The sequence below is a fragment of the Prunus mume genome, linkage group LG2 (assembly GCF_029339155.1).
Source record: "Prunus mume cultivar Tortuosa linkage group LG2, ASM2933915v1, whole genome shotgun sequence".
Classification (NCBI taxonomy): domain Eukaryota; kingdom Viridiplantae; phylum Streptophyta; class Magnoliopsida; order Rosales; family Rosaceae; genus Prunus; species Prunus mume.
Window position 1 is genome coordinate 8,485,237 of NC_142699.1, and position 14,181 is coordinate 8,499,417.

General features: G+C 38.2%; 3 protein-coding genes across 3 annotated transcripts; 2 read left to right on the plus strand and 1 right to left on the minus strand.

Moving 5' to 3' along the window:
• Nucleotides 1-1,526: 1,526 nt before the first annotated feature.
• LOC103319966 (BURP domain-containing protein 6-like) lies at nucleotides 1,527-3,541 on the minus strand. Its single transcript, XM_089045278.1, has 3 exons — nucleotides 3,344-3,541; nucleotides 3,052-3,166; nucleotides 1,527-2,895 (listed from the first exon to the last, which is right to left on the minus strand). The coding sequence occupies exons 1-3, from the start codon at nucleotides 3,380-3,382 to the stop codon at nucleotides 1,787-1,789; spliced, it is 1,263 nt and encodes a 420-aa protein (XP_088901404.1). The 5' UTR covers nucleotides 3,383-3,541; the 3' UTR covers nucleotides 1,527-1,786.
• A 6,754-nt stretch (nucleotides 3,542-10,295) lies between these two features.
• LOC107880517 (UPF0481 protein At3g47200-like) lies at nucleotides 10,296-11,014 on the plus strand. The gene has a single exon (XM_016792167.2). The coding sequence runs from the start codon at nucleotides 10,313-10,315 to the stop codon at nucleotides 11,012-11,014; it is 702 nt and encodes a 233-aa protein (XP_016647653.2). The 5' UTR covers nucleotides 10,296-10,312.
• A 90-nt stretch (nucleotides 11,015-11,104) lies between these two features.
• Nucleotides 11,105-11,808, plus strand: LOC148919543 (UPF0481 protein At3g47200-like). The gene has a single exon (XM_089045279.1). The coding sequence runs from the start codon at nucleotides 11,105-11,107 to the stop codon at nucleotides 11,768-11,770; it is 666 nt and encodes a 221-aa protein (XP_088901405.1). The 3' UTR covers nucleotides 11,771-11,808.
• Nucleotides 11,809-14,181: the final 2,373 nt, after the last annotated feature.

Below are 14,181 nucleotides of genomic sequence, written 5' to 3' on the forward strand. Positions count from 1 at the left end.
CCTGAGCATGGTCGGAGAGTCAGAGGTGTTGGAGCTGGGTTTCCCCAACTCAATTCTTCAATTCTACTGAGATAGCAGAGAGTAAATTTTGCAGACAAATTGAAGGAAAGTGTTATGGAGGCAGTGAGAGAGGAAACCAAAAAGATGGAGGCCAGGGCAAAATAAAGTGTTTTGGAGGCAGTCAGAGCAGATAGGGAAATTTTGTTGAAACAATTCAGTCAACTAATTCCCAGTTTGATCCCAACTTGCTCAGTAAAACTCCAACTACACCAATTACTCCAATTCCTCTAATTCCTTAAGAGCAAAGCCCAAAAAATCCAATGTCTAACAAAGCAAGCTGCTCTAATGTGATTGGCCTTGTTTTGGAGGAAGACAATCCCACGAATGATGCTGATGCTGCTGAAAATCGTCAAGATGAGACGGTAAAATCTCTGACATTTTATTTTTTCTGATTTTTAAATTTTAAATAGACGTCGGGTTTCATTTTACAACCCGTCGTCTATTTTAACCTAGACGACCTTTCTATTGTGTATCGACATTATAACATTTACACCATGACTGTTATGTATTTACGGTCGTCTATAACCTTTACCTCGTCAGTATGTTTTAGAAACTGTCGTTGATATATATACCACGTCGGTTTTGTTGATTTGATGGAGTTGTTTATTTTACTTCATGTACAAACTAACTTTTATTTCTTTATTTATATTTCTTGTTACAGGATCTCTCAAAGCTTGACATGCCAACTCCTCTGTTAGCCCTATGCCAACTCCAAGTTGAAGTCTGCTAACGAGACCATTAGAATTCACTTGCAAGTGGAAGTGTTTGGCACTGAGCATGATACCTGGCTCTTGAGTGAAGACATTTTACAGTTTGCTTCCATGGTTGAGATTGGATCCACAGTGATTGCACTACATGAGGTAATTCTAGAAATCCAATTTTGTTTTGTGTTGTTTTTTTTACATTTCCTTTCTTTTAAATTAAAATCTCATTTAATTGAATTTCATATATTTAATTAGGTACCTATCTGAGTATTTAAAAATGGCAAATATAGTAAACCTTGTTGGCCTCGTGGACCTTGGCCAACTCAACTCTCAATCTGGAACGTTATCTCACCATTCAAAACATCTCTCAGACCACTTGAAAAACTCAAGTAGGGATCAATTTTAGTTGGTGCCTTATAATCCAGGGTTAGTCCCCTTCTATTCTTGATCCCTTGTAATAATTTACCACGACGTTAATATATATATATATATATATTTTTCTGATTTTTAGTTTTGTCATTAACACTTGTTGTTTTCTTGAAACAGTTCAATCAAAATGTTTACGTGATGCGTTTCATGAGAGATATAATTCATGATCCAGGCGTAGCATTTGAGAAGAAGGTAAAATTTAAGACCACGAAGTTTTCTTTCAAAACCACGAGGCTTCTCTAACTACATGCATTAGCAGCCTATTCCAACGTAACAATTCAACACTCAAACATTGGTACAACCACAAAGCCAAAGCATATATAAAAAAACATATAGACTAATATCTCTTCATAAATATAGCATGCTTCCGGAGTACAAGTTGAAGTCTTACAAGAGAAAACATGATCGGGTTAATTTGAAGCAGTTTCTGTAATCTATGCTTTTTAGGCAACCGGACCACTAATCCTGAAAACTTCATCTCATCATATATCTTACACCACATGATGAAGAGGCAGAAATAAGTAGGGAGATAATTATGCAGGCCTAGGGTGCAACCCGACCAAGCTTATTATACGTACAGTGCTAAGTGATGATCATGCAGATTTGTGTTTTGGAACCCAGGCAATAGCATCAGTGGAAATGAAATGGCAGATGGGAACGGTTCCGGGCTTAACGTTGAGGATTTGGAAGGACAAATGCTCTGGGTCCCATTCTGATGTGTCTAGATGGCAGATGGTTACTGCTTTAACCTTCTCCCCATCATCGCCTTTCAGGGAGAGAACATAAGCTGCTGTTTGTTTTATTGCATGGCAGAAATACACAGCATAGGGATAGTTCTCCTTATGACACACAACGACTTTGTCACCTGCCAACTTCTTCAGTCCCGGCATTGTGGTATAGTTGTGCATGGACATGGTGGCTCCTCTTTCCAATACCTCCGTCGAGATTGCTTCAACGTTTCTTGTTCCAAGCTTTGAAGTGCTAAAATCAACCATTGATTCTAAAGATGTGGCGCAATATTTTTCCTCTCCCTTAAGGCCTGGAGCTTCACACTCTTCGATTGTTTCCTTAATTGTTTTGGCTTCCACAGATGTTGGCTTCAATGAAAAATGGTTGAAAATTTCTGGTAGTTTGTTAGAGGAGAATGGGATCGATTGAGCACTTTCGCGTGGCAGGAAAGTAGCCGTGTTTGAATTTCTAGGGAATTGGAACTTCATTGTTGCGCCAGGGCTCATGTCCTTCTCGAAGAAGAAAATAGCTAACTCTTTATAATGGAGTAGTTGATTGTCAGATGGAGGAGGAGCTCTTCTATACAGTCTTTGAGTGTAACGTTTAACGCCCGGTCCATAATTTTTTTGAACGTATGGAGGAGGACTTCCATACGTTTTTCGACTGTAACTTGAAAATGGGAGTTTTTCAGGTTTGCCCTCGTCAGATGGAGGAGGACCTTTTCCATAACGGGTTTGAGTGTAACGTTTATTGCCCAATGGGAAACTTTCAGGTTTGCCCTCGTCAGATGGAGGAGGACCTTTTCCATAACGGGTTTGAGTGTAACGTTTATTGCCCAATGGGAAACTTTCTGGTTTGCCCTCGTCAGATGGAGGAGGACCTTTTCCATAATGGCTCTGAGTGTAACGTTTATTGCCCAATGGGAAACTTTCAGGTTTGCCCTTTCCATTGCCCTTTTCTTCATTTGTGGAGTCTGCAAATTATAATGGAAAATAAGTGATCAGCCGATTTGTGAATATGTGTCACTCATGTAATGACAGTAATTAACTGATAAATATGTGGTCGAACATATTTTAGTAAAATGGCAGGTAGAAGAGATATCTAAGATTCTAAAGTGCTCAACACAAACCAGGATGCAGAAGTTCACTGATAGATCTTGGCATCTGTGTGTTTGGCAGGACGGAGTTCCAGTAAAGTTGAGGTGCTGGTTGAGCAGCATGGTTTGCCAGTGCCACCGCTGCTAGCTGCAACATTAATTCGAACTCTAATTAAAATCAAATCTCACAAAGTGTAATTAATTAGTGGACGACACTTAAGTACGTACTAAATAAAATCGAAGAGAAGTATAGGAACACAAAACTTTCGTTTATATAGAGTACAATGAGAGAGAATGGAAAAGTTAATCAAATTGCAGAGCTTACAGTGAGAATAGCAAAGATGAGTGGGAGATGAAACCCCATTAGGACTGAAATTAACTTGGCAACAGATGTAGCTAGTGGATATGAAGCAAGAAATTAAAGAAAGTCGGAGCTGGCTCCTATGGTAACAATAGCAACTGGCTTCCCCATTTTATAGACGAATGATGAGGGGTACCCAGAAGTAACAATCCACCCACCAATATAGAGCTTAATTACTTCCCACTGCCTCACTCACTTAAATTCATTCGAGGCAAGTGGCATGACGTGACGTATCAGACGTAATTGTGGATATACAATTGTGGCATGTGGAAGAAATGTACAGCTGGATGGTCCATAAAATATGTGGTTAATAATAATGGACCACTTAAATTTGAGAATGGGTGGATGTGTATTGCAACATGAGTTTTATGTGCATCGTTCAGGATTGAAGATTTACACAATAGGTTTTCAATCGAGAGGGGTGGAGAGCTAGCCCGCTAGGAACAATAATTTTAGGACCACATGTACAAATTCAATGTAACTGATGGAGTTCATCTTTTGTCGAGGTTTGACATTAAAGTTTCAACTTTTTACACTTCACAGAGATAGAGGTAAAGTGATCTAGTCTTTTGAGAAGAACTATAGTCTTTGCGAGAGTAGAGAAATAGGTTTTGTAAACTCATGACATGAGTAATCTGTATTAGTGAGTGGTGGAGAGACTGGAAGAAAAAATGATAAAAACTTCTAATCTCTAACAATTTCTATGTGTTACGAAATTAGTGTTGGCATTTTCTAGATACTAGCATAAACTCCAGTATATGTTAGCATAGCTTATAAACATGCTTTGAGAGAGCCTAGGGGCAGAATTGACATTGGCAGGATTGATGCAGCTCAGCAATCCCCAAAACACAGACTTGTGGCTTTGACCCGTGAAAGGCATTTGTGTGAAGACCCGTATTTTAAAATAGATAAAAATATATATTGGTTATATTTATATGTGTAATTATCTTGGTACGTATATGTAAATATTGTTGTTATACTTTTATATTAATTATTATGAATCCTATTATAATAATACTTATATATTTCTATGTTTATGATAATATTTAGTTATATCAATCTACTATGGTAAAGTCTCATGTTCCTACTGAGCAGTGGTTGCTTATCCCTCACCCTGTTTAACTTTTCAGATGAATTAGTGGGCAAGACAAAGACTAAACCAATTGAGGTTGAATTAGATAAGAATGATAGAGCTTTATTTATTTATTGTAAAGTTGTAAGATTTTGGAGCTATTTTTATAAGAGAAGTTTATTTAGGGGTAAGTGATGTCATTATCATGCATGTATATTAGGGAATTGTTTTAAAGAACGATTCAATCACGTTTTACTGTTTTTAAAAGTGAATTGAAGTTTATTTAAGAGTGTTTTCTTTTTAGGCAATTTTGGTCCAAATCAATTTGTTTCTCCTATTACTTTCATGTTTTAACATCCCCTTAATTTTCTAACGTGGAAATCATGTTTCAATCATATCCCAATATTAAGGAGTCAAGATACCCTTAATAGTTGACTAGGCGTATAAGAATTCATTTGATATTGATATTGATCAAAATCTTCCCTTCTTAAATATCTCATTTCCTATTGGTTGGACTACATGTGACCAATCTCTAGAATAGGAAAGATACTTTTGTGATTTTCTGTCAAGCCTTGGAAATTGGAGATTTTGTTTTCAACGTGTTTTCTTTCTTGTAAAGAAAAAGTCTATAAAATAAGACCTTCGTCTTCTTTGTTTAGAGAGCTTTAACGATCATATTTTCAATTCATAAACTTTGGAAAGCTGAGTTTTTATTTTAGATAAATCATCAAGTGTTCCATAACTTGGTGATTTATCAAACACTTTTATCATTCATACTGTATTCATTTGCATGTTCAGTGACTCATACAGTTAAGGGCTAGATGTCAAATAGACCAAGTTTGATAACCACTTTTAGAATATAAGGGTTCAGTGACTCATATTATAAGGGTTCAGTTTGATAACCATTTCAATTTACCAACTTGGTCTGTTTGATAACCACTTGGTCAAATTTACCAAGTTTGATAACCACTTTTATCAAAACCCATTTATAAACACACCCAAAAAATATTTTCTTTGTAATATAAGGGTCTTTTTGTTCTTTACCACTTCATCTACAAGTCACTTGCAATGAGATCTTATCTTACTGACATGAAAATCTTGTCGATTTTGAAGTTGGGTGTTAAGGTTGGTCGGAGATCAAGAGAGGGTTGTGATGGTGGTAGAGTTCGAATCTAGGGCAAGATGTTGCGACGAGTTCGATGTTCTTTATCATTGAATCTGCACCAACAAAAAAAATAAACTAAAAAATTTAATTTAAAACAAAAAACAAAAAACAAAAGCAATAGAGAGATTAAGCTAAAGAATTTATGAATATAGTGTTGGATGCTATGTGGAAGATCAATGAGAAGATGGCTAAGATGGTTGTTGGGTTGTATATTGAACTTGGGATGGTGGAGAAATTGGAGGAGCTACTTGTAGATTTAATGGAGACAAATTAAGTCTCAGAAGTTTTGTTGTTGGGGGTGGCTGTGGGTAAGGATTAATGATGGATGGGGGTAGGGGAGGATGGGTATAAACAAGATTTTAGTTTCTTATGTTTCGTTTGTTTATGTATGTTTTGATTGGAAGCATGAGATCTAAAAGGGACGATATAAATTCTTGATGTCACATCTCAGGATCGGTTCTGCCGTAGCATGATATTGTCCGCTTTGGGCCCCCTCTCTGCCCTCACAATTTTGTTTATGGGAATTCACGAGCAATTTCCCAATAGGTCACCCATCCTGGGATTGCTCTAGCCCCAACTAGCTTAACTTCGAAGTTTCTATGACTCTGAAGCCGGTGAGCTCCCAAAAGGCCTCGTGCTAGATGTAGGCGGGCATGTACATATAAGGCACATCACCCCTTTTTCGTTGGTCAATGTGGGATATTACAATTCACCCCTCAAGGATCGCGTTCTCGGCACACTCGCACTATGCGGCGAATGGCTCGATACCAAATTGTCACATCCCGAATCGATTCCGCCGTAGCGCGATATTGGCGCTTTGGACCCCCTCTCGCCCTCACGGTTTTGTTTAGGAACTCACAAGTAACTTCCCGGTGAGTCACCCATCCGGGATTGCTCTAGCCCCAACTCGCTTAACCGGAGTTCCTATGACTCGGCGATCAACTCAAAAGTCCTCGTGCTAGATGAAGGTTGGTATGTACATATAAGGCACATCATGCAGGACCGCCCAATTTCCCAGAGGCGAACCTCAGAAACCCCGACATCACCGGATGTCGGGCCCACTTCAAAACTATAACCTCCTTTTTCAAAAAAGGAGTAGGGGCACGAGACTTTCTGCATAAAATTCGACAGAGCCTCCCCTATAAATTGAACGTTCCCCAAATGTTCAACCTGCATGAAACACATTTGATTTAATCCAACCAGCAACACGCACAAGATAATTTCATGCAATTCACACAATCAGTCTCCGGCCTTCAAATACTTCAAAACAAACTACCAACACATTCCTTAAGCCAAAAATATAATCAAACGCACTTAAGTAAACCAAATGTAATTTATATCATTTAACTTTCCCAAACATTTAGCATACGAGGCTCCAACCTCCCAACACGACTGCATCACACTTTCACCCAAATTTCGGGACCGACGACAAGGTCCGAACCAATCTCAACAAAGTACCTAACTAAATCTAATCTGCGGCTGTACCTAGGCACTATCACAGGCTGCCTACGTACCCTACTAAGGGATCAAGCCACATGTAGTTTTTTCCAAAACCCTTTTTCTTTAATTCACAACTCACCAAGTATCCACCAAATCTCCCCATACGCCGGAACATCCAAGGTCACGTATGGGGTCTGTCTGCACGCCGAATAATCCTATGACACGTGGGACCTCATCATCATATCACAATATCCCCATATGCGGTACTACTACCAGCGCCGCATATGGGTGCATCAACTGCGGCTACTCCAACAACACGTGCAACCTCAACACAATCACATATCTCCCCTCATACGTCGGGACACACCCGGCTATATATGTGGTCTGTCAACACACCGCTACTCCTCGACATGTACGACCTCAACACAATCACATATCTCCCCTCATCGTCGGGGCACCCGCCACGTGGTCTGTCAACACGCCGGCTACTCCTCGACACGTGCGACCTCAACACAATCACATATCTCCTCATCGTCGGGACGCACCCGCCACGTATGGGGTCATCAACACGCCGGCTACTCCTCGACACGTGCGACCTCAACACAATATCACATATCTCTCCTCATACGCGTCGAGATGCACCCGGCCATGTATGGGTCTGTCAACACTGGCTACTCCTACGACACGTGCGACCTCAACACAATATCACATATCTTCCCTCATCGTCGGGACGCACTCGACCACGTATGGGGTCTGTCAACACGTTGGCTACTCCTACGACACGTGTGACCTCAACACAATCACAAGGTAGTACTTACACAATATCATCGCTATTCAGGGAGGTACATAGGGTAATGCGTATAGTACTTCAAACTAACATTCTAAACTCTTTTTATACATCTGTACACACATAATTTTATACATTAATTTATAATAATATAAACACCTTAACAATCAACTAGCATCCGATAATCCCCCATAACCCATATAACATCAAGACCTGTCACTACGGTCATTTTAATCTTCCTGGGAAGGTAGAACTATCTCCAATGTCTCACAATCAACCCAAGGTCAAACTATCCAAACTTGGTCAAACGGGCCCGCAGGGCCTACAACCTTCAAATTCCGATCTGACAATTTCTATGAGTGCTACATGGTTTAAGACACACGTCCTGCAAGTTTGGTCCAGATCGGACGATCGGCTTGCTCACGATCGGACGGTTACTGAAACCCTAGCCCTAGGGTTGGCATTTTCGGAGTATCCGGGATTCCATTTTACGATCCGTCAAATCCTACACAATTCTAAGGATGTCTAGATTAACATATAATAAATTCAGGACCATCCAACGGTCCAAACCTATTGAACCCGGATAACGTGCAATACGCGATATCCGTTCGGGACTCTTAACGATATCCAAATTGGGATCCGAGCACACCTACGCGCTCGTGACAACCTGAGGATCCCATTGGGACAAAAATGCCCCTTAGTTACCGTGCCCACGCGCCTCCACACGAGCTGACATCGCGTGGGTGTCCAAAGCGATTACCCTTCGTCGGAAAATCTCCAAATCTCGGCTCAAGACTCCTACCCTAGGTGAAACACTATATTTGGAGTCACTTTTGTTCTTGGGCATACCCCAAAAATTGACCGGAAGTGGCCGAAATCTCCCCACAAAATCCGGCCGAAATCCAATTCGTAAATCGAGTTGCGTACGCTACAAATTGATCAATTCCTACTCAACAGGCAGCTAGAGCTCGGAAAATAGGTCGCAAGATTTGGTAGCCGGAATCACCGGAACGAGCTCCGGAAAATCTGGATAAAAACCGCTCGTTTTTCGCAATTTCCGCCATCGTGGTGGTTCTTGCGTCCGAATAGCACGAGATGGAAAGAGGAGAAGTGGCGGTCCTTTTGGGACCGATCCGAATTGGTGGCCGGACGTGGCGGTGGCGGCGGTGGAACTCACGGCTGCTACGATGGCGGGGTTTTGCGACAGAGAGAGAGAGAGAAAGGAGGCGATTCTGACTTTTTATCAAAAATCCCTTTTCCAAATAATTACGATCGTGCCACTGAGTTTCATTCGATCTTTACTCTCTCGTTACAACTCCGATTTGAGCCCACTTCGTGTCTACGGACTCATCTCACTGTGCTCTACACAACGGTACAGCCAAAATTCCCAAATTCCTTCCGAATAAAAAAAATACCAAATTACCCCTATCCCAAGGGTAAATTCGTAATTTCACTCAAATTAATTAAAACATGGGATAAATTTGGAGTCGTGGTGTTACACATCACCCGCTCTCTGTTGATCGATGTGGGATGTTACACTTGAGATAAATATATACATCACGAACTTAAACCTCATGAAAAATGGAGTAAAAATCTAGTCTGTTTTCACCTTAGGTCTACGTATAATATGCATATATATATATATGCTCATATTTTTTTCCCCCAAAAATAAAACAAACAAACTTTTTCGAAATTTGTACATTTTGATTGAAAGAATATGAATTTATGTTCTTCACCACTTGATATACAAGTCCCTTGCAATAAGATGTTATCGATATGAAAATCTTTTAGAGAGAGAGAGGAGAACAGGGAGTAATCCCTGTGCAATTGGATTGTATGACTGCAATGTGTGGATCTTCTCAACCCATCTATTGTAAGAGAATTAAAAGCTATCAAAGATGATAAATTTGTACTCTAAGGACATGCAAAAGTAGCTGGAGGGCCTTGCATCGACCGGGTAAACATGCGTGAGGATATCCAAGTTTTGCTAAAGCTAAGGAAGTGATATTGGGAAGCTTAAGTGATGAGCCCCAAGAAGCGATGCGAGAAAACCCAAAAGAGGAGATCTAGAGGGCCAAACTAAAGTCTCCTACTGTGGATCAAGAAGCGCGCCATAATGTTGTTAATTTTATTTTATTTTCAACTTGTATGTGCTTAGCTTTTGTATGTTTTTAAATTAATTAATAATGATTGTTGTATGTCCTTAGCTTTTGTATGCTTTAATTAAGTAATAAAGAATGTTTTGGTTAATTAGTTTAGTTTTTGTGTGTGTTAGTTTTTTTTGTTATTATACTTAGCTAGTCTGGTTTTTGTGTTAATTTTCTTCACATTTTTCATCAAGCAATCTTTGTAGATTGGTTAATAATAATATAGTGTATTCTAGATTTGTCTAAAAAAATTTGTGAGATTTTATACGTTGACCCCCGAAGAGGAAATTCCTGGATCCGCCACTGATCAGAACAACACATAATGGGGAGGAAGAAAGTGGAAGAAAGCAGCAATGAAGCTTCTTTTGACATAGAAAACCAAGCAACTTCCATGGAAAATCAGTTGACAAACTTGCGTGCCCTGTCCCCTGCTTGTTGTATCTACAGGGTGCCTGAGCGACTACGGAACGTTAAACAAAAGGCCTACACAGCACAAGTAGTCTCAATAGGCCCACTTCACCATGGCAGCAAAAACTTAGAAGCCATGGAAGATCACAAACTCAGGTACCTAAAGTGTTTTCTTGATCGGACTAATGTAAAATTGAAGGATTATTTCGAGAAAATAAAGGAGAGAGAAGTAGAACTCCGTCATTATTATGAAGACACTAAGAAGTTTAACATTGCTGCTTTTGTGAATATCATTCTAGTTGATGCCGCCTTTGTCATTGAGCTATTGTTGAGGAATAAATCCGAAGAAAAATTTCAGGAAGAAAAATTGCAGGATGATAATCCTTGGATATTTAAAAAACCATGGGTGCTACAAAAGATATTGCCTAACATGCTTATGCTCCAAAATCAGCAGCCATTTTTCATTCTCGAGGATCTTTACAATCTCACAGGTGCTCAGACTGGGGAGCCTTCAATAATTGAACTCTCTTACAGGTTCTTCCAACAGGCACTGCGTGTAGAAAACTTGGAGAACTCACCAGCCTTCTGTAAGTCTTTTATGCCTCCTGATCCCTAAAAACCTTTACATTTTGTTGATTTTATTAGAACTTTACATCTGCCATATCCGACCCTAAAAGAAAATGTAGGGCTCCAAAGTACACCCAGCATGACAAAACTACACCAGGCCGGAGTTAAGTTTAACGTGGGATCAAGCAAGAACTTATTCGATATACAGTTCAAGAAAAACACCTTGGAAATTCCAAAAATTAAAATACATGATTACACAGAGCTTACACTTAGAAATCTCATTGCCTTTGAACAATGCCATTGCGTGGATAAATACATAAGCGATTATGTTTTCATCCTGGATAAATTTGTAAACACCCCAAAGGATGTAGAGTTGCTTGTTGAGAATAGAATTGTTGTAAACACGCTAGGTGACAACAATAAGGTTTCCATTATGATTAACAAGCTTTGCAGTAAAGTTGCTCCGAACCACGAAAACTACTATTTTGGTGATCTTGCTGGCAAACTAAACGAGTACTGCGAGAAGACCACGAACATATGGAAGGCAAATTTGAGACAAAAGTATTTCAACACACCTTGGGCAGCTATTTCTCTCTTTGCAGCTATTATTCTTCTGATACTCACTGTCATACAAACAGTGTGCTCTATTATCTCTGTTATTGATCAAGTATTAGCAGTAAGTCTCTCCGTAGCCATTTTCTCCCTATCTTGTCTTTTGTTTTTCGTGTTTTGTTTTGTTTTCAAGTATGTAAAAGAGTGGATCAGGGCTAGATTCATGTTGGTGTGTTGTAGAAGAAGTTTGTAACCCTGTTGCTAATAAGAGCTGTACTATTATTATTATTATTTTCCCTTCTAAAGCGAAATTTTTTGAGAAACCCAAAAGAAACAAGCAGCTTTCAAAAACACCCGAAGTATTTTCAAAATGGCACGAAAGCCCCTTATCTTAAATATCTAAGACATCCAAGTCCTAGGTCTCTCTCCTCCACAAAAGACGAAAGCAACATGTGAAGTCCTTGTCTTTTTTCCAGCAGCAGCGCAGTAACAATAGCAGCAACACAGTAACAGTGTCAGCAGTAGCAACAGTGCAGCAGCCCATATTTTAAAGCCTTGTCTGTTTATACATGTATCTGAAATAGACATTTGAATTCGCTGGATTGTTGTATAGAAGCATCATCATCATCATCATTTCACGTGAAGAGATCATCCCAGCAACAGTAGCATGCATCTGTCCAAAACTTTATTGGAATATGGGTCGGCCCCAACCCTTTATTGGATCCTGGTTGCTGTGGGGACAATACTATGCTTGGACCACTGTCATGTGGCAGGTGGTCAATACTCATAAAATTATGTAGTATTTTTTTTTTTTAATAAATTATTTTTGTAGATTTACTGTTTTTTTTTGGAGTTATTTAGTCATATACTCATTCTTAACATTAATAATATAGATAGATCTTACACTATTTAATTTCTATAAACAAACAAAAAAACTCAAAAAATAACAGCTGACCCTATTGAATTTAATTTTGATTATTAAATTACTTTGATACTTTATTGAGTATTTTGGACTTTTTTTTATGAGGTTTTGGGGTTGTGTTTGTTTAAGAAATTAGTGATAGTTTTGTAATTTAAAAGAAGTTAAAAGTCTTTTTGTTTTGTTGTAAATAGGTGTTGGGTGTGTTTCTAAAGTCCATTTCATATAGCATATATATATATATATATATATATAATTTAGGCTCCTATATTGAGTACAGTGAATCTCTTTTTTTTTTTCTTTTTTTTTCTTTATGGATTGTTGGTAAGAAAAATTTAGGCAAATTTCGTTTTAATATTACTTTATGTAGAGCAAGAAATGTTATTAAATGCTTACCAAACAAAATGGTGGCATTGTTCAGATTGTAAGAAATGGAGACTTTGGTTGGCTATCGCAGTTCCTTTAGCTTCTGTCTTGGTTCTTATCCGAATATCCTCACCCTGCTATCTGTGTTGCGAAAGGGTAGGTTGCATTGCTAAATGTAATTGTTGTCATTAAATTTATGTTTTTTTTTCAAGTGTGGTTGACATTAAAATTGGAGAGTGCTTTTCGACTCTCTGTCAAAATGTCGATTTTTTCATGCTAAAAGAAAATAGTTTATAACTCAAGTGGGTAAGATTATTTATTAGAAAATATATATATTAGAGACTAAAAGAATGTGCAAAAGTTATGTTAGAGAAATTAGTATAAAAATAAGCCTAAATGTATTAAGGCAAGAATGTAAGTGGAAAATTAAATACATACGAATTGAATATAACTAAGCACCACCAAAGTATTAGGGGGTTATCAACAATATAAAACATGTCCACCACTTTATAGAATATAGAATACAATATTAACGTCTTTTTAGAAGTTTTTATTTTTATACGAGCAATATTAAGGGAGAGGGGATTCAAACACAGAATCTGAAGTGCATTTTAATCACTAGGTCTGAACAGAGCAATAAAATAAATACCTAGTACGTTAGGTCTGAATAGAGCTTTTACAATCTGCCACCGAATGCAAAACAAGCTTAGTTAGAGGTGTATTTTAATCCCTTCTGTATATCTTTTATATATATATATATATATATATAAAACAGAGAAAAATAGGAGAAAACAGAGGAAAACATGGGAAAAGAGCTTGTATTGCATACCTGTGGTTTTCTTTCTTTGGTACGTGCAACCCAAGTCCATGTACTGGTGTGCACCATTTGTGTATGTAGCGAGGAAGAGGGTAGAATGTAGATAGAAGATATTAATTCAATCATTGAACTTCTTCCTATATATAGCCCATCATTGAGCTTTTCATTTCCATAACAAAAAGAAGAAGAAGAAAAAACCATTGAACCGACTTGCTCTTTTTTGCATAGCAGGTGCGAATTCCCTTCCTTTTTTTTGTTTTTTTAATTATTATTGTTTTTTCAATTGATAGCATTTTCTTGAAGATTTTAGTTTCTTATGTTTCAATGGTAGTTGGGGATCCCGAGCCTCTGCATTAAGACACTACACATTTATCTGCATTTCGCTAAATCTAGGCCATTATAATAATCTAACCCTTTGGAACATGACACATCGTCAAGTTTTTTTTCTTCTCTAAACAAACGTTAACTATTGTTGTTAAACAAGATTTTAGTCAGTCACAAATAATAATCTAACCCATTATACTTTACACAGAACAAAGAAAAAAAAATAAAAAACATGCTC

What these genes read in the sequence shown, in the direction of transcription:
- LOC148919543 (XM_089045279.1), top strand. Translation starts at nt 11,105, where the DNA reads ATGACAAAACTACACCAGGCCGGAGTTAAGTTTAACGTGGGATCAAGC.
- LOC107880517 (XM_016792167.2), top strand. Translation starts at nt 10,313, where the DNA reads ATGGGGAGGAAGAAAGTGGAAGAAAGCAGCAATGAAGCTTCTTTTGAC.
- LOC103319966 (XM_089045278.1), bottom strand. Translation starts at nt 3,382, where the DNA reads ATGGGGTTTCATCTCCCACTCATCTTTGCTATTCTCACT. An exon ending in TCATCTTTGCTATTCTCACT is followed by an intron (nt 3,167 to 3,343) that starts GTAAGCTCTGCA and finishes TTAATGTTGCAG; the next exon opens with CTAGCAGCGGTGGCACTGGC. An exon ending in CAGTGAACTTCTGCATCCTG is followed by an intron (nt 2,896 to 3,051) that starts GTTTGTGTTGAG and finishes TATAATTTGCAG; the next exon opens with ACTCCACAAATGAAGAAAAG.